General features: G+C 41.5%; 1 protein-coding gene across 1 annotated transcript in view; it reads right to left on the bottom strand.

Moving 5' to 3' along the window:
- Positions 1 to 1,833: 1,833 nt before the first annotated feature.
- Positions 1,834 to 18,804, bottom strand: part of CDC25B (cell division cycle 25B) — a 31,097-nt gene continuing 14,126 nt past the window's right edge. The window contains exons 4-16 of the mRNA XM_040335582.1: positions 13,823 to 13,864; positions 11,960 to 11,996; positions 11,600 to 11,710; positions 9,997 to 10,101; positions 9,610 to 9,753; positions 8,035 to 8,100; positions 7,608 to 7,793; positions 7,014 to 7,109; positions 6,257 to 6,319; positions 5,528 to 5,626; positions 4,480 to 4,613; positions 4,222 to 4,333; positions 1,834 to 2,372 (exon numbers count right to left, since the gene is read on the bottom strand). Coding sequence (XP_040191516.1) covers positions 2,232 to 2,372; positions 4,222 to 4,333; positions 4,480 to 4,613; positions 5,528 to 5,626; positions 6,257 to 6,319; positions 7,014 to 7,109; positions 7,608 to 7,793; positions 8,035 to 8,100; positions 9,610 to 9,753; positions 9,997 to 10,101; positions 11,600 to 11,710; positions 11,960 to 11,996; positions 13,823 to 13,864 — 1,336 coding nt within the window. The 3' untranslated portion in view covers positions 1,834 to 2,231. The remainder of the gene's footprint in view (positions 2,373 to 4,221; positions 4,334 to 4,479; positions 4,614 to 5,527; positions 5,627 to 6,256; positions 6,320 to 7,013; positions 7,110 to 7,607; positions 7,794 to 8,034; positions 8,101 to 9,609; positions 9,754 to 9,996; positions 10,102 to 11,599; positions 11,711 to 11,959; positions 11,997 to 13,822; positions 13,865 to 18,804) is intronic.

The following is an 18,804-nucleotide window of genomic DNA, read 5'->3' as shown; positions in this document are numbered from 1 at the left end:
CATACACACACACACACACACTTTTTATTTTATTATTTTTATTTTATCCTTTAGAATTTTTTTTGTGAATTCTTTAGAATTTTTTTGTGAATTATATATATACACATATACATACATTTTTTATCTCCGATATGTGTGCAGTGGCAACCATCGGTGATTGTTTTTATATATATATATATAATATGTTTTTATTTTATTTTTTTCATGTAAAATATCATTACTATATATATATATATATATATATATATATATATATATATATATATATAAATAATTCACAAAAAAATTCTAAAGAATTCACAAAAAAAATTCTAAAGGATAATAAAAATAATAAAATAAATATATATATATATACTTATATATATTGTATATTTATTTTTTATTATTATATATTCATTTTTATTATTATTATTCATTTATTTTATATTTTGTAAAAAAAAAAATTTAATTTATTTTTTTCACAATAGAATTCAATTTTGTTTTTTAAATGTTATTGGCATTTTAAAATATTCATTGCAACAGTATACAGCGATTTTATTGGTGTCACATATTTTTTTTTTTGTTTAGGCTTTTTTTTTAGGCTCTACAGCAGGCTCGTGAGATTTGTCCAGCCCTGTGGCATACAGCTTACATTAGAAAGACGGCTAATTAAGGAATGCAAAGAAATGTTATCTTTGTTAATTTATGCGCCAGGTGATTCTGCATACAGCGGCTCTAGGCTGGGAAAAATACACAGACGCCTCCCAGCAGTTCCTGATCTGGAATCACCTTCAGCAAACACGGCAAGTGACTCCGCCTGGGTGACGTTTAATGGGAAAGTGGACAGTCCTGCTACTGTAGACAATCACTGCTGAATGATAAATGGGATTCCCATATATATATATATATATATATATATAGATAGATAGATAGATAGATAGATAGATATATCTATATATATATCTCTATATCTCTATCTATAGATAGATCTCTATACGTATATAGATCTATATATATATATATATATATATATATATATATATATATATATATATATATATATATATAGAGAGAGAGAGAGAGAGAGAGAGAGATAGATAGATAGATAGATAGGAGAAAGAGAGAGAGAGAGAGAGAAAGATCTATCTATATATAGATATATATCTATTTATATATATATATATATATATATATAAAAATAAAACTGGGACATGCATACACCTATAGGACATGCATAAATAGATTTGTCACCTGATTTTGCCAGGATCTATAAAAAGCAAATATAGTATAAAAAAAGTGAATAAAGCAAAAGTTAAGTATTTAATAATCTTCAATCTATATAAAAATGTAAACCGCCGTTTGGGCCAAAATAAAAACCATTTTGTGGGGGGGGGGGGGGGGGGGGTTGGGAACGGGCAAATCTGTAGCGCTTACGCACTGGGGGAGGGGCCGGTCCTAGCGGCGGATGGCAGGTATCTGATTGGCCTCTGAGGACAGAGGGATCGTGCAAGGCTCGAGAGGCCACCGACAGCCTGAAAAAGTGCAAGTGCAACAGTACACTCATGCATACACAACACACACATACACAACACATTAATGCTCTACTCTAAACGCACAACTGCATCTTAAAGGGTCAGTCCACTCAAAGCTGGCAAGTTAAATTTTCAATGGAGAGGAAGATATTCCTGTCAGAGTTCACATCTCAGTTCCCATGCAAGGAAGTCTCACTTATGCTGTGGCATTTAAAAAAAACCAAAAAAAAATACATGCACACCCTTGGCAGTAAGAGTGAGACACCTTTCTAATAGCCATGACAAGTGGACTAACCCTTTAAGTTTTTTTTTTTTTTTTACGTTTTTTTGGGGGGGTTTAGCCTCCAGGGTAAAGTATGAGGCTAGTGGGTTTTCAAGTACGGAGTCAGTAAAATGCAGATTCTTGTTCCCGTTGATAAAGTGTTCCATTAAAGGGCCAGGTCTCCTAAGATTATCTGTGCTGGTTGTCCAGGGTCTCCCCCTTCGGTGTAGAGGATAATGCTGCCCGTAAGAAAAAGACCCTCACAAAATTCCTGGAAAAGTTTCTGAAAAATCTGCATCTCCCGGTAAACTCCACGGCCGATGACCAAAAATCCATTGCTGACCATCTTCTAAATCCTGGCCAGCCCTGGCGATTGATCCATGTGTGGAGACACTTGTGTGTTGTGCTGGGTGAAGACATGTGGACCTCCTCTGTCTGAAGTCCAAGACGTTGGTTCACTAGAGGTTCTTAAGCCGGTTGTACATTTCACGCTTGCTCTTGTCACCGGCCCAGGTCCTGCTCTTGCTGCGGAAGAGCTTCAGGTGTTCTCTAAAGTCCTTGTGGTCCATGGGGCAGTAAGCCTGGGGCTCACAATGGGTCTGCAGGAAAGATGGAGGACAAACGTTAGACACAATGACCTTCAGCAGAGGACATCACACATGGCCAAATCTCTACGTAATTCTACCCATGCCATAACTTGACCATTAAGTAGTCATAAAACAAAAATAAACACCTGACAGGGGTTCGAACCTTGGCTCACTCTACTAGAAAGCAGTCTGCAGAAGGTAGTGAAAGTCATGGACCAGAATAAAAGATCCCTCAAGGACAAGCCAATGTGGTTTGAAGGCCCTGAAGAAGTCCCCCTTCTTCAGGGCTGAAGAGGTTCAAAAGTCTGAAATCTGGACCAGACAAGCTAAAGCAATACATAGGGCTCCCAACAGAACCATCAACATTACCCTTGTTGTTTATACCATTTTGGTCCAGATTTTGGACCTTTGATCTTTTTCAGCCCTGAAAAAAACTTAACTCCAAATGTGTTGGCTTTTCTTTATTTTATTTAAAATCCCCCAAAGAAAAGCCAACACGTTTTGGGGTTAAGTCTTCCTTCAGGGCTGAAGTCTGAAATCTGGTCCAGACAAGCTTGAGGGAGCCACAGAGCCCCCAACAGAACCATCAGCATTAGATTACCTGTTCTGTTGATACCATTGTCTGGTCCAGATTTCAGACTGTCGATCCTTTTCAGCTCCGAAGGAGGAATTAACCCCAAAACGTGTTGGCTTGTCTTAGGTATTTTATTTAAGATCCCCCAAAGAAAAGCCATCACGTTTTGGGGTTAAGTACTCCTTCAGGGCTGAAGAGGTTCAAATGTCTGAAATCCGGACCAGACAAGCTAAAGCAATACACAGGGCTCCCAACGGAACCATAAACAATAGATTACCCTTGTTGTTGATATTATTTTGTTCCAGATTTTGGACTTTTGATCTTTTTTAGCACTGAAAAAAGGAGAACTTAACCCCAAATGTGTTGGCTTTTCTTTGCATTATTTAAGATCCCCCAAAGAAAAGCCAACAGGTTTTGGGGTTAAGTCTTCTTTCAGGGCTTAAGTCTGAAGTCTGGAAGAGACAAGCTTGAGGGAGTTCTGTTGATACCATTGTCTGGTCCAGATTTCAAAATGTTGATCCTTTTCAACCCTGAAGAAGGACTTAACCCCAAAACGTGTTGGCTTGTCTTAGGTATTTTATTTAAGATGCCCCAAAGAAAAGCCATCACGTTTTGGGGTTAAGTCCTTCTTCTTCAGGGCTGAAGAGGTTCAAAAGTCGATACCATTGTCTGGACCAGATTTCATACTTTTGATCCTTTTTAGCCCTGAAAAAGGAGGGACTTAAAAACGCGTTGGTTTTTCTAAGACCTCCTTCTTCACGGCTGAAGTAGATCAAAAGTCTGAATTCTGGACCAGACAAGCTTGATGAGCGGGGCCCCCCCAACAGAACCATCAGCATTAGATTACCTGTTCTGTTGATACCATTGTCTGGTCCAGATTTCAGACCGTTGATCCTTTTCAGTCCTGAAGGAGAACTTAACCCCAAATGTGTTGGCTTTTCTTTATTTTATTTAAGATTCCCCAAGAAAAGCCAACACGTTTTGGGGTTAAGTCTTCAGGGCTGAAGTCTGAAATCTGGAGCAGACAAGCTTGAGCAAGGCACAGTGCCCCCAACAGAACCATCAGCATTAGATTACTTGTTCTGTTGATACCAATGTCTGGTCCAGATTTTGATCCTTTTCAGCCCTGAAGGGGGACTTAACCCCAAAACATGTTGGCCTTTCTTTGGGGGCTCCTAAATAAAATACTATTCTGGGCTTTTATATGTGGAGTGGCATTTTTACTCTTTATCCTATCTGCAGATTTGGGTTGGGTGGTACTCCTGTCCTTTCGGTCTATACACTGACCTGATAGCTGGGGAAGAAGTCCTTGTAGCCTCCCTTCAGTATGTACAATTCTGGGTAATGGAGTTTTGGGTACTCATTGCCGTTCCTGTCCTGTTTTCTAACATAACGGCACCTGTGAATGACACCAAGAAAATGATAAGGATCAGATCTTTTTTTTTCATTTCAATGTTTTTTTATTGTTGTTTGCGTATAAAAGATCAGATCTTGATTATATCAGAAGTCTTAAAGAATATTTTTACAGCTGCAACAAGAACTTACATGCGAGGCCCGCGCTCGGAGGAGAATTCACAGTGGAAGATGATGATGACCCTTTTGTCTTCACTGGTTGGGATAATTGGATTTTTCATAAGAAATTCCTCTATGTCTTGCTCCAGCGGGAGATTTACCGCGTTCTAAAACAGAAACATTTCATGAGAAACCTGCCACTACCAAAAATTTTGCTACAGAACCACATCCAGAGCCCACCAACATTACTACTGAACCCCATCCAGAGCCCACCGAAATATTACTACAGAACCCCATCCAGAACCCACCAACATATTACTATAGAACCCCATCCAGAGCCCACCAACATATTACTACAGAGCTACCTCCAGAGCCCACCAATATATTACTACAGAACTCCATCCAGAGCCCACCAACATATTACTACAGAACTCCATCCAGAGCCCACCAACATATTACTACAGAACTCCATCCAGAGCCCACCAACATATTACTACAAAACTCCATCCAGAGCCCACCAACATTTTACTACAGAACCCCATCCAGAGCCCACCAACATATTACTACAGAACTTCATCCAGAGCCCACCAATATATTACTACAGAACTCCATCCAGAGCCCACAAATATATTATTATAGAACCCCATCCAGAGCCCACCAACACATTACTACAGAACCCTTCTAAGAGCCCAACATATTACTACAGAACAACATCCAGAGCCCACCACTAACAACTCTTTATTACCATCGAACCCCATCCAGTGTCCACCACTACCAACACAATATTATGGAACCCCATCCAGAGCCTTCCACTACCAACACATGGTTACCATGGAACCCCATCCAGAGCCTGCCGCTACCACCACATTATCATCATGGAACCCCATCCAAGAACTTACACTACCAACACAATATCATCATAGAACCCCATCCAAGAACTTACGGTGCCAACACATTATCATCATGGAACCCCATCCAAGAACATACACTACCAACACAATATCATCATAGAGCCCCACCCAAGAACTTACACTACCAACACATTATCATGGAACCCCATCCAGAGCCTACTGTCACTCACCTTGATGTGTCCTCCCTCATACTCGTATGGGTATCGGCAATCTACAATGACGCAACGCTCAATGCGATCCCTGTACTTCCCGCTCAGCACGTCATCCATCTGATCAGAGCAGAAAAGAAGAAAAAAAAATTGAAGAGCAGTTCATAGTGAAACCTGGGAGCATTTAATAAACTACTATTACTATGCTGCAAGAAATGCAACTAGAGGCACTCATAGGGGGGCACAGGCTGTACTGGTGGACTGGGCCCCATTAGGTCAGCAGTGGGGGCCCGGGGATAGCAAGGTCTGACAATGGGTGGCAGCAAAGTGCACAGAGAACAGTGCAGCATCAGTTTTAATCTCTCCTCTGCTATCTCTCCCTTCCCTCCTCAATCAATTGACAGTGGAGGAGGGGAAGCGACATGCTGTGACACAATCACTTTTAAACTACATAGGCAAGTAAAAAAGTTTTAGTGCTGGCAATTTTTTTACACCACATACAGTTTTTTGTATGTGCGAGGCTACATGGAAGGTATTCCAGCAACACCAGCAGATGTGTTCCAGGATCACCAGCAGATGTGTTCCAGGATCACCAGCAGATGCTTTCCAGGATCCTTGATAAAAACTGGAACTACTCAGCAGGAAGGCTGTGCTTCCTATATGCATCTTAATGCTTCTTTTCCAAGTTTAACTGACCATCTCCTGTGGTTACATGACAATATAGGATGATGTGGTAGCACGATAACTCACCATTTCTGGAGTGATATACTTCAGATCCTGGTGTCTGCCTTCTACTGTCTTCAACAGGTATGTCTGTTCAATAAAAAAAAAAAAAAGAGTCTATCATTAGTACATGTACAAAAGTAGCTTTGGACCTCTAGAATCTGTAAGAATTAATCAGTCATTGAAGATTTACGTGGTGGAAAGGTTGGCCTATAGCAGGGGTCTCCAAACTTTTCAAACAAAGGGCCAGTTTATTGTCCTTCAGAATTTAAAAAATGTCCTGGGCTCAGCATCAGTGAGAATAAATGTGGCCTTAGGGTTGGTGGTCAGTAGAAGGAGTAGTGCCCTTATCAGTAGGAGGAATAGTATCCCATCATTGGTATAAGTGTAAGAGACAGTGTCCCCTTGTTGGTGGCAGTGGGAGGAATAGTGCCTCATATCAGTGGGAGGAATAGTGCCCCAAGGGCCGGATAAAGGCTAACAAAGGGCCACATCTGGCCCTCGGGCCACAGTTTTAAACCCTGTAGGCCAGGGGTCTCCAAAGGATGCTGCCGCTTATTAATTGCATCTAGTCCAACTGGTTTGTTCCTCTAAAACCTCCACCGTGCACACGAAAAGGTGCTATTCATACCCAATTCAACACAACCCTTCAATTATATATATATTTTTTAAATCCAAGGTATCGTACTTATCGTAGAACTACAAGGCCGGGGAATTCTGGGACCCTATAGACCTCAAACCATGCCCACTAGTAGTTCTGATTTCATGTTCCCGTCTTCCTTACCTTAGAGGAATCGCCAATCAAGTCCATCTGGTCACTGTCCAGGACGTGTTCAACCGTCGCGAGACACAGAGACTTGGACCGACCCAGTTTCATTTTCTAGAATAAAACAAAAATAATAAGTCAACGCAACGCCAATAAAAGGTTCTTGATCACGAAAACAGCTATAAAAATTAAACTTCGGCAGAACCAAAAAAGGTGATCGGCATTTAGGGTTTGACCGGTTTGGTGTTTCACAAAGCCCTGCCTCATGGTTAGGCAGGTGACATGCCTATTACCTGTGAAGCTTCCTCTGTCACCTCTGTACTTGTAGTCTTCTTATTGGACAATGAAGAAGCAGCATCTGCCCTTTTCAAAAGGCAGGGAGGTGACAGCACTGACGCGTTTTACCCACTAGGCTTACACACAGGAGGTGCAGATATTGGGTGAAATGTGTCAGCAGAGTTGTGTCTGATAAGAGAGATTTTGCCATATCTGATACCAGTTCAGAAAAAATGCAACTTCGGTGCATCCAATTAAGGAGGAACTGCAAATCCAAGTGCACCAGCAAGCTAGCCAAACAGAATTTCCACAATAATTCCAGAGACACCCACGTACCGGTTCCTCTATAACAAGCATCTCATCATCGGCGTCAGCTGAGCTCAGGTTCTTGTGCCGCTTGGATTTCACCGGCGTATCCTCGTCTTCTGGGCGCTCCAGGCGCTTCAGGATGGGTCGGATCACAGAGATGGGCATAGAGGGCGAGCGGAAGAGGCGGCGACATTTGCTTCTGATCACCAATTCCTGGCACGGGCAAGAAGAAGACGAAGGTTACACACCCTGATAACACCGTCCTCTTGGATTCATATACCACAATTCATTAATTCATTGGCATCCATAAGAAAGCCAATGTGTCAGCTCAGCTGGCTTTAACCATAACGGTAACACCCGCTTTAGGTATATGCAGCATATGCAATAATGCAATTTCTTTTTAAATTCTTGCGATGCACATGTAAGATTTAAAGCAATAACTGCAGGAACTTACCGAGTCATCTTTCTTCAGTGGTCCAGTCAGCAGGTTCTCCATGCCCGTCGGCAGGTTTGGCTCAGTCTGAAACAGAAAAGGTTAAAAAACAACATGAGTGACCAGAAGACAAATTGTAATATAAAACATTATATTAGTCTAATGTTTTATTTCAAAATATATTATCATTTTTATTTATTAAAATTATTTATATTAGAATTTATTATGATATAATATAATAATAAAGAGGAATATAAAAACATTGTAATATATTATTATATTAAAATGTTTGATATTATAATGTATTAATATTGTAAGTTATTATTATATAATATATTTTATTTTATAATATAATAGATTACAATGTTTTATATTGTATTATTAGTATCATAAATTCTAATATAAAACACTATATTATTATAATGTTTAATTTCAAAATATTTTATTATTATTATTAATGTTATTATTATTTTATAATAGAATACATTTTATTATATAATATATTAAAATGATTTATATTAGAATGTATTATTATTATATATAATAAAATATATTATCTTAGAAAATAATAATACAATATAATAATAATATTATGAAAAAGAAATTCTAATATAAAACATTTTAATTTATAATAAAATATATTATAATATAATAATATAACATAATAATACATTCTAATATATAATATCCTAAAATAATACAATTTAAAACATTGCCAATAGCATTTGGGGGCATTACGCAGAATACAAGAGCATTTGGGGGCATTAGGCAAAATAGAGCGAGCACGTTTTGTTTTTTATAGAAGGAAGACGAAGGAAGAAAAAGGAAGAAGACGAAGGAAGAAAAAGGAAGAAGACGAAGGAAGAAAAAGGAAGAAGACGAAGGAAGAAAAAGGAAGAAGACGAAGGAAGAAGACGAAGGAAGAAGACGAAGGAAGAAAAAAGAAGGAGACGAAAGAAGAAAAAGGAAGAAGACGAAGGAAGAAAAAGGAAGAAGACGAAGGAAGAAAACGAAGGAAGAAGACGAAGGAGAAGAAAGAAAAGGAAGGAAGGAAGGAAGGAAGGAAGGAGAAGAAGAAAGAAAAGGAAAGAAGGAAGGAAGGAAGGAAGGAGAAAGAAGGAGGTAAAAGAAGGAAGGAAGGAAGGAAGGAAGAAGAAGGAAAAAAGGAAGAAGGAAGAAAAAAAGGAAGAAGGAAAAAAGGAAAAATTAAGAAGGAAAAAAGTAAGAAGGAGAAGAAAAAGTTCTAATATAAAACATTGTAATATATAATAACAAAATATATTATATTATCAAATAATAATAATAATATAATATAATAATAACATAATTTAATAATAAATAATAAAATATTGGCAATAGCATTTGGGGGCATTACACAGAATACAAGAGCATTTGGGGGCATTAGGCAGAATAGAGCGGGCATACTTTGCTTTGATCAAATGTCATTCTCTTAAATCTGTGCTTGCCACCACTGGTAACCACCAGTTTTCTAGGCATTGCCACCTCCATCAAGTACCGATGTGAAGGAGTGGGCAAATATATGATGGAGTGTAACCACTCCCATTAGCTGGCACAAGAAAAAAAAAAGTTTAATACCTTTGCATCATCATCATCATCGATAATGTCCATGAAGCCATCGTCATCATCTTCATCCTCGTGTACAGAGAAGGTCAGGGAGGATTTGCGTAAGCGGACGGGGCTCTCATCATCTAACTGAAACTCATTCCTTTCTGGTGAAAACTAAAGACGGGGAGAATAATAAAAAAAAACACAATGTAAATCATCTCAACATTAAGAGGTTCATCTATAAAGCAGTGGATTTGACTTTCACCAAATATCCTCGGGTGGTGGATGGATCAGGATGGATTCACCCGCAGTGAACATTTGGAGAATGCCAGATTCTCTGCTTTTGAAATATGACTTCACCAGCACTGCCAGACTCTACGGCCTGCAACACAGGAAAGGGACACAAAGACCACTTACCATGAGGGCTGGAGCAGAACATGGGCGGGGTTTGAGGGCATCATCGCTGCGACGTGGGAAGCGAGAAACTGGGAACAAAAATGGCCTCTTGAAGAGGAAAACTTCCTGTAATAGAAAAAAAATAAAGAATTTAAAAAGTGATCATTATTTGGCAATAACTGCCTTTTTCAATAGACATGTCTTGTTCCAAAGAGCAGTAACCCACAGCAATCAATCGGTGGAGTCAGGCCAGTACAAGATGGATTCTTATTGGTTGGCATGAGTTTGGGCACTTAAAGTGAAAGCTCAGAACCCAAAAAAAAAAAAAAAAAACAGTACATCTCTGCAAATACATTTCCCCTATGTTTTATCCATTACTCTGCCAGAAATCTAGTGCACTCCTAACTTGGGCAATATGGTGCCTGTTCTGCATGGAAATTCCCAACCAGCATGGCCAGCCCTGGCTGACGGACTCCAGAACTCCACCTATCCCTGTCCATACATTAATTTATTTTCCAGCCTCATCTCCCAAGAGCAAGATCACACACTGTGCAAGGAAAGGGCTCATTGGAGATGTGGTCCTGGGCGGTGCCTACCAAAATATGAACTGACCTCTCAGCAGCTGCCCCTTCAAAAAAATTTACAAGCTTGGTGATGTCACAGTCTCAGAGGCTGCAGTGGGCCCATCCGAGCTCAACGTTAAGTCCCAGAACTAAACCTATTGGTCCCGGAGTCCAACAAAAACAAAAACATTTTGTTGTTTGTGCCCTGCACTTCTCCTCCTGCTGCTGAAGAAGGCCTGGTGAAGGACATGGCTGTGCCCCAGAAATGAACCCATTGGCTCCTGGGCTTGTCCTCCTGCTGCTGCTGAAGAAGGCCGGTGGAGGACATGGCTGAGACAGCATTGTTTCTCATAAATGAACCCATTGGCTCCTGGGCTTGTCCTCCTGCTGCTAGAGAGGGCCTAGTGGAGGGCATCAATGGGACAGTGTTGTTCCCCAGAAATGAACCCATTGGCTCCTGGGCTTGTCCTGCTGCTGAATAAGGCCCGGTAGAGGACAAGACTGGGACAGCATTGCGCCCCAGAAATGAGCCAATTGACTCCAGGGCTTGTCCTCCTGCTGTGGAAGAAGTCCCGGTGGAGGACAAGACTGGTACATCATTGTGCCCCAGAAATGAGCCCACTGGCTCCAGGGCTTGTCCTCCTGCTGCTGAAATGGGTCTGGTGGAGGGAATCAATGGGACAGAGTTGTGCCCCAGAAATTAACCCATTGGCTCCAGGGCTTGTCCTCCTGCTGTGGAAGAATTCCCGGTGGAGGACAAGACTGGGACATCATTGTGCCCCAGAAATGAGCCCACTGGCTCCAGGACTTGTCCTCCTGCTGCTGAAATGGGTCTGGTGGAGGGAATCAATGGGACAGAGTTGTGCCCCAGAAATGAACCCATTGGCTCCTGGGATTGCAGAGGGCCCGGTGAAGGACATCACTGAGGCATAGTTGAGTCTCAGAACTGAATATATTGCTCTTGGGCTTGCCCTCCTGCTGCAGTGAGCTCAGTAAGAGTTCTCTATATTAGAGCATGTTGGATCATTGCTGTATCTGCAGATCCTGTCAGTATAACTTACATTCTCCTTGTTGTCTGGTTTGGAGGGGCTGTTATCCAGGGGGCTGGCGACATCCAAGTCTGAGGTGCTGGAAAGTTTTCTCAGGGCTGGGCTTCCCCCAAGAAGTGTTACCTATAAAACACAAGAACAAGCAGAGCCGTCAGGACAGGGATCACAGAGGAAAGGAAAGGGAGCAATCAACAAAATTATCTCTGACCCCGCCTGGCCCAAATGGTGTCTCTTTTATGGTGGGCTCTGCTGGCAGAGGTTTCCAGATTAAGGCCATATCTGGGAACGGGATCTGATAGCAGAGGACCAGCATATGGCTTTACATTAACCCATCCTCCACAGGGTAACATGATAAGTAATCAATACACTCACCGGCAGTGACTGTCTTCTTCTCAGAGGCAGTTTGAATCTGCAAAAGGAATGAGAAAGAAAAAGATAAATACAATTGCGCAATCACAACAAGGCTTCCATTTTTCAAGTATCAAGTCAAACTGGTATTTTATGAAGATGACCCCCTTAGTACTCTATAGATCAGCCTTTCTGAACCTTTTCAACAGAGGAACCCTTGAAATAACTTTCCTGGCTTGGCGAACACCCTACTAAAAATTACTACGTCTACAACTCATGATACATTAGTGTTACATTTAGTGGGAAGAGTACTCCTTACATTTGTGGTCATTGGGAAGAATTCCCCCCTTCTGTCTCATTGGGTTCCATGCCATACTGAGTAGAAGCCATTAATTCCATACAAGGCACTGATGATGGTAACTGACCAAGCTGTATGCAAACCCTTTGTTTGTCACCTTTTTGTATTTTTGTTTACGTACACTTTTTTGCACGTGTGACTGGTAGGGTGTAGGTCCTCGGACCTGCACTAAAAGTGGTGGACTGGCCTTCTGTCTTAGTTAGCCCTCTCTCCTCAGGCCTGCCCCAAAAAATCTTGGGAGGGGATGGACTGGCCTTCTGGCTTAGTTCGCCCTCTCTCCTCGGGCCTGCCCTGAAAGTCTTGGGAGGGGGTGCACTGGCCTTCTGGCTTCGTTCGCTGTCTCCCCTTAGGCCTGCCTGAAAGTCTTGGGAGGGGGTGGACTGGTCTTCTGGCTTAGTTCTCCCTCTCTCCTCGGGCCTGCCCTGAAAGTCTTGGGAGGGGGTGGACATGGCCTTCTGGCTTAGTTTGCCCTCTCTCCTCGGGCCTGCCCTGAAAGTCTTGGGAGGGGGTGCATTGGCCTTCTGGCTTAGTTTGCCGTCTCTCCTCAGGCCTGCCCTGAAAGTCTTGGGAGGGGGTGCACTGGCCTTCTGGATTAGTTCGCCCTCTCTCCTCAGGCCTGCCCTGAAAGTCTTGGGAGAGGGTGGACTGGCCTTCTGGCTTAGTTCGCCCTCTTTTCTCAGGCCTGCCCTGAAAGTCTTGGGAGGGGGTGCACTGGCCTTCTGGCTTAGTTCGCCCTCTCTTCTCGGGCCTGCCCTGAAAGTCTTGGGAGGGGGTGGAAATGGCCTTCTGGCTTAGTTCGCCCTCTCTCCTCGGTCCTGCCCTGAAAGTCTTGGGAGGGGGTGGACTAGCCTTCTGGCTTAGTTCGCCCTCTCTCTTCGGGGGAGCCCCACCTAGCACTTGGGTAGGTCTGTTTAGGCAGACCCTCCCGAGAACGGGGTCAGTCTGGTTTCGGCCAGATGGACCAAGTGTAAAGTACCCCAGTCCCCGGCTGGAGCCTAACACCCCGTGGGGATCAGGGCAAGGCCCTCTAAATGTAAAGGGCTTGTGACATTTTTTTGGCACCTGGTGAAGTTTTTTGTGCGTTTCACACGCCATGGGCTTTCAGAAAAAGCTGTATGCAGACTGGAATAAATATTAGGCTATATTTGTATTATATACCAGCGGTTCTAGATGTGTTGGGGCATAAAGTAATAATTTGCATGGCTTTGCCCACTGTCCTGGCATTAGGAATAATCCTCACATTTTTGGGTTATGTGATAGAAAGGCATCTGAAGACTTTCTAATAAGGCTTTACTGTACTACACAATATCAAGGACATCACTTGGGGGTTGAATCTGACCACCCTTCCTTCTCAGGGCTTCCAAAACATTAAAGAAAAGTGTCTAAAAATATAAAGTTTGCTTCGAATACCATTAGCTTGATTGAGAACTGAAAGTTTTCTACAAGTCTCTCAACACCCCATTCAGTCCCAAAAATAAACTCTTCCTCGAGGCCTAAATGAAGCGTGTCGGTCCGCGTGCCATACTTACTCATTGTTTGGGATTCTGCGTTCGAAAATAGTCTTCTCAAAGCTGCAAGGAAGGAACAAGAGAGCGTTAGAAACTGAAGCTGGAACAACAACACTTCCTCTGCGTGTTTTTATACTCTGTAAATAGGAAACAAAGGACAATCTGGCCGCACATATGAAAGAGGAACACGAGAGAAGAGCAACAATGTGTAAACTTAGCAACCCATCTTAAGAGCCTGATCAGTCAACAACGACCCAACTGGCTGTGGTTGGTTATCTATTCATCATACTAAACATCAAAACAAGCTAAAATCTGTCTGTTAGAAGGAATGTTGAAGGAGAAAATGTCAATGTTATTGACCATATCACAAGAAACTCAGCAAGGGAGAAGAAGAACGTGGTGGATGGACATTGTGATAGAGTGAATTATAGGATGTTACAAACATTTTAAACTAGGGCTTATTTTTGGGGTAGGGCTTATATTGCAGCCCTCCTGGAAAAATAACGCTAGGTTTTATTTTCGGGGTAGGTCTTAGTTTTGGGGAAACACGGTAGACAAACCTCTGGGAAAGGCAGTAAGCCCATCACTGAAGCCAGTCTTGGGAAGTTTGGCTACTATGGTTGCATACAACATGGCACACCAACAAAATATACCAAATGCTTTAAAAAAAAAAAAAAAATTATCGCAATGGCTTAGTGGTTAGCACTTCTGCTTTGCAGCACTGGGGTCCTGCGCTTTCATTCTGGCCAGGACACTTATCTACATGGGGTTTGCATGTCAAGGATATAGAATGAGACCCAAGCCCAACATCTAATATTAAACATTTTGTGCCAGATCCACATACATTTAGATCGGCGTAGCGTATCAGAGATACGCTACGCCGCCGTACCTTACCTGGCGTATATTAGAATCCTCAGCGAGTTTGCGCCATAAGTTATGGCGGCGTAGTGTATTTCTGGCGGCGGATTTCAAATTGGGTGGGCTGGGGGCGGGTTTCATTTAAATGAAGCGCGTCCCCGCGCCGAATGAAATGCGCATGCGTCGTCGCGAAATTTTCCGCCGTGCATTGCGCTAAATGACGTCATTTTTTTAACTTAGACGTGAGTTACGTCCATCCCTATTCACGGACGACTTACGCAAAAAATAAAAAAAATTCAAATTTCGACGCGGGAACGACGGCCATACTTAACATGGCAAGTCTATCTATACGCCGCAAAATACCAGCTTTAACTATACGCCGGAAAAAGCCGGCTACAGGCGTTCGTGGATCGCCGTAAATCGCTAATTTGCATACCCGACTCGGAAACAACGCAAACGCCACCCAGCGGGCGCCGAAGTATTGCACCTACGATCCGAAGGCGTACGGCAAACCCAGATGCAGTCGTATCTTGGTTTCAGGATTCAAACTAAAGATACGACGCGGGAAATTTGAAAGTACGCCGGCGTATCAGTAGATACGCCGGCGTACTTGCTCTGTGGATCTGCCCCCTTAAGTTAATAGGTAAAGTCAAATTATCTAAACGTTAAAGTTACGGGGCGACATCAGAGACGCAAAGGCGAATTCAGAGTTGGGGGAGGGGCTGAGGTATCTCGGAATGTGAAATGTTGGTCCACCTTTAAGCAGGTGACATACAAGGGATCCCCCCCCCCCCCCCCCCCCCCCCGAGAGGGATTTAATCTTTAATGTCACATGACAGCTAGATAAGGAGATATTAAAGATTAGAGAAAATCCCGGGAACAAAGACTCTTTGTCCCGTCTCAGAGTCTGAACTCCACCAGCAGCTCCATTCACTCCACCTGTATGCAAATGGCTTTTGTTAGCCGAGGGCCCAAGCCATATGTCTGATGCAAGGGCCCCCAACAGCTGTCAGCCTGAATCAGCCGAGACAAGTGTGGCAGCACGCATAAAGGGCCTATTCAAGGCCATTCATAGAAGCACGTGCACTCAGGATCCCGGCCCTCCTAGACAGCAGAGAGCCGGCAGATGGGAGGCACGCCACAGCCCCAATTAACTCCAGCATTTCACCGGGAGATTACGGCCTTTGTGTCCCGGGGTATTCAAACACACCTCCTCCCCCCCTCATCTATTCAGGCATACAGCCTCTCTGCTGGGGTGTCCTGATGTGCACTGCTTTCATTGGGATAATAATAATTCTGTCTTTAGGAACACAAATGACCCCCCCCCCTCCCTACCACCCCAACCCCCACAACGCAAGCTCTTGAAGTGTCTCGCACTCTGGGTGTCCAAACTGAACGCAATTTATTTCCATCTTTTTTTTGTGCGTGCCGTGTAACCATTAACTGCCCCATGTTTGTCCTTCCTCCATTGTCCCCTTACAGTCCATAGAGGGTCCCTGCGCCCAATAATGGACACTTTGACCTGTGGCGGATAACCAAATACATATCACTTCTAAAGCCTTCAGGGGTTATATTTTATACGGCTTCAGTGAAATCATAGCTGTGCCCCCTCCTAAACTAACATATTTGTACTTGTAGCCCTCCTCAATAAGGACTTATAGGTAGATTCAGTAAGAGTTAGGTTGGCGTATCAGTAGATACGCCGATCTAACTCAGAATCTACGCCGACCTAACTCAGAATCTGCGCCGACCTATGTTTAAGTGTATTCTCAAACAGAGATACACTTAAACCTATCTAAGATCCGACGGCTTGCGCCTTCCTATCTTAGGGTGCAGTATTTTGGCTGGCCGCTAGGTGGGGCTTCCATTGCGGTCGGCGTAGAATATGTAAATCACTAGATACGCCTATTCACGAACGTACGCCCGGCCGCCGCAGTACAGATACGCCGTTTACGTAACGCATTAGCAGGCCTAAAGTTATTCCATCAAATAGTTGGAATAGTAATGTTTAAAGTATGGCCGCCGTTCCCGCGTCGAAATTCGAAAATTTTACGTCGTTTGCGTAAGTCGTCCGTGAATAGGGATTTACGTCGTTTACGTCCACGCCGAAATCAATAGGCCCGTGCGGCGGACTTAGCCGCAATGAACACTGGGAAATGTAGGCGCACGGCGCATGCGCAGTTAAAAAAAAAAAACATCACGTCGGGTCAAGCCTTATTATAATAAAACACGCCCCCTCACCCGAATTTGAATTAGGCGCCGCATTTACGCTACGCCGCCGTAAGTTAGGAGGCAAGTACTTTGAGAATACAGTACTTGCCTCTCTGACTTAAGGCGGCGTAGCGTAAATACGATACGCTACGCCGCCTTAAAGTTGCGGCCATCTCTCTGAATCTGGCTATTAATCATGGGTGCTCAACAGTATTAGGCATATATACAGCAGCAGGGTAGATGGCTCCAGCCACTGCATATATTTTTAGTGGTCGTGTTCTGCGTCGAAGTCTATCTAGTGACCAGGCTGGCACCAACAGCACACGGTCAGCTTCTAATGACTGGGAGATGGTAAGATGGGCTTCCTACTGTCCTTGGCATTGCAGCCTACTTAAAAAAAACTTTAAAAAGTTGAGAACTCCCCCCCCCCCCAGCAAGTACTCAACACAGTTGGTCTTCCTGGAAGGAATTGGTGATGTAGCCTTCCCAGGGCGCAAGGGGGAGTGCAAGCTTACAACCAAAGCTTTCAAGGGCTGTGCATGCTGCACTTTTTTTTCTTTTATATTTAGAGGTGGGGTTGGGGGTCCGCTTTACATTTTTTTTTTAAAAGGTGGACTATTCCTTTAAGTACTAAACATGTGACGTCTATATAACTGGTGAACTGCTCCAGGTCCCGACACTCTTGTTAGAGACAGACCGCTGATGTCACATGTGGATTCACGCTTGCATAATAATTTCCATCATGTAATGACAAAGACTGAGACTTATGTGGATCTCGGTTTCGGTCTGAGGCGCTTAAGGTGGGCTTAACCGCAAACAGGTCTCCTGCAGAGATGAAAGGCAAGACGTGCAAAACCCTATATACAAGGTTTATACAAGAGTTTTAAAAGTGTGCGTGTGAGTAAATGAGCCTGGCTCTTTCCCTGTAATGAAAAAAAAAAAAAAATAAGAAAAGAAAGGTTAAAAATGATGAAAAAAAAAATATATATAAGAAAGAGTTTTAAAAGTGTTCGTGTGAGTAAATGAGCCTGGCTCTTTCCCTGTAATGCTAAAAAAAAAAATATAAGAGAAGAAAGGTTAAAAATGATAACAAAAAAAATAAAAATATAGGAAAGAGTTTTAAAAGTGTTCGTGTGAGTAAATGAGCCTGGCTCTTTCCATGTAATGCTAATATATATATATATATATATATATATATATATATATATATATATATATATGAAAAGAAAGGTTAAAAATGATAACAAAAAAATAAAAAATATAGGAATATAAAATATAATTAAATTGCACAATTTTCTTTTTTATATATTCCTATATAAAAAGAAAATTGTACAAAAAAAATTAAAATAATGTTAAAAATTATATATAATATAATTTTTTTTCATTATTTGTTATATTCCTATATATATATTTTGTTAGCATTTTTAACCTTTATATATATATATATATATATATATATATATATATATATATATATATATATAAAGAAAGGTTAAAAATGATAACAAAAAAAAAAGGAATATAACAAATAATTTAAAAAAAAATTATATTATATATAATTTTTAACATTATTTTTATATTTTTATTTTTTTGTACAATTTTCTTTTTATATAGGAATATATAAAAAAAAATAAAAAGAAAATTGTGCAAAAAAAAAAAATAATTATATTTTTTTTGCACAATTTTTTAATTATATTTTATATTGCTATATTTTTATATTATAATTTTTAACCTTTCTTTTCTTATTTATTTATTTTTTCTATTGCTTGTTTTTTTTTTATTTATTTTTTGCATTACAGGGAAAAAGCCAGGGGAAAAAAAAGGAAGGTTAAAAATTATATATAAAAAAAGACAAAAATAGGAATATATATTAAAAAAAGGTTAAAAACTGTACAAAAAAAAAAAAAGAATAAAAAGAAAAGAAAAGTTGTGAA

This window comes from Rana temporaria, chromosome 1, assembly GCF_905171775.1.
Source record: "Rana temporaria chromosome 1, aRanTem1.1, whole genome shotgun sequence".
NCBI classification, from domain to species: Eukaryota; Metazoa; Chordata; class Amphibia; order Anura; family Ranidae; genus Rana; species Rana temporaria.
Note: the sequence above shows the minus strand (reverse complement) of the source record. Positions and strands in the feature narration are given on the sequence as shown.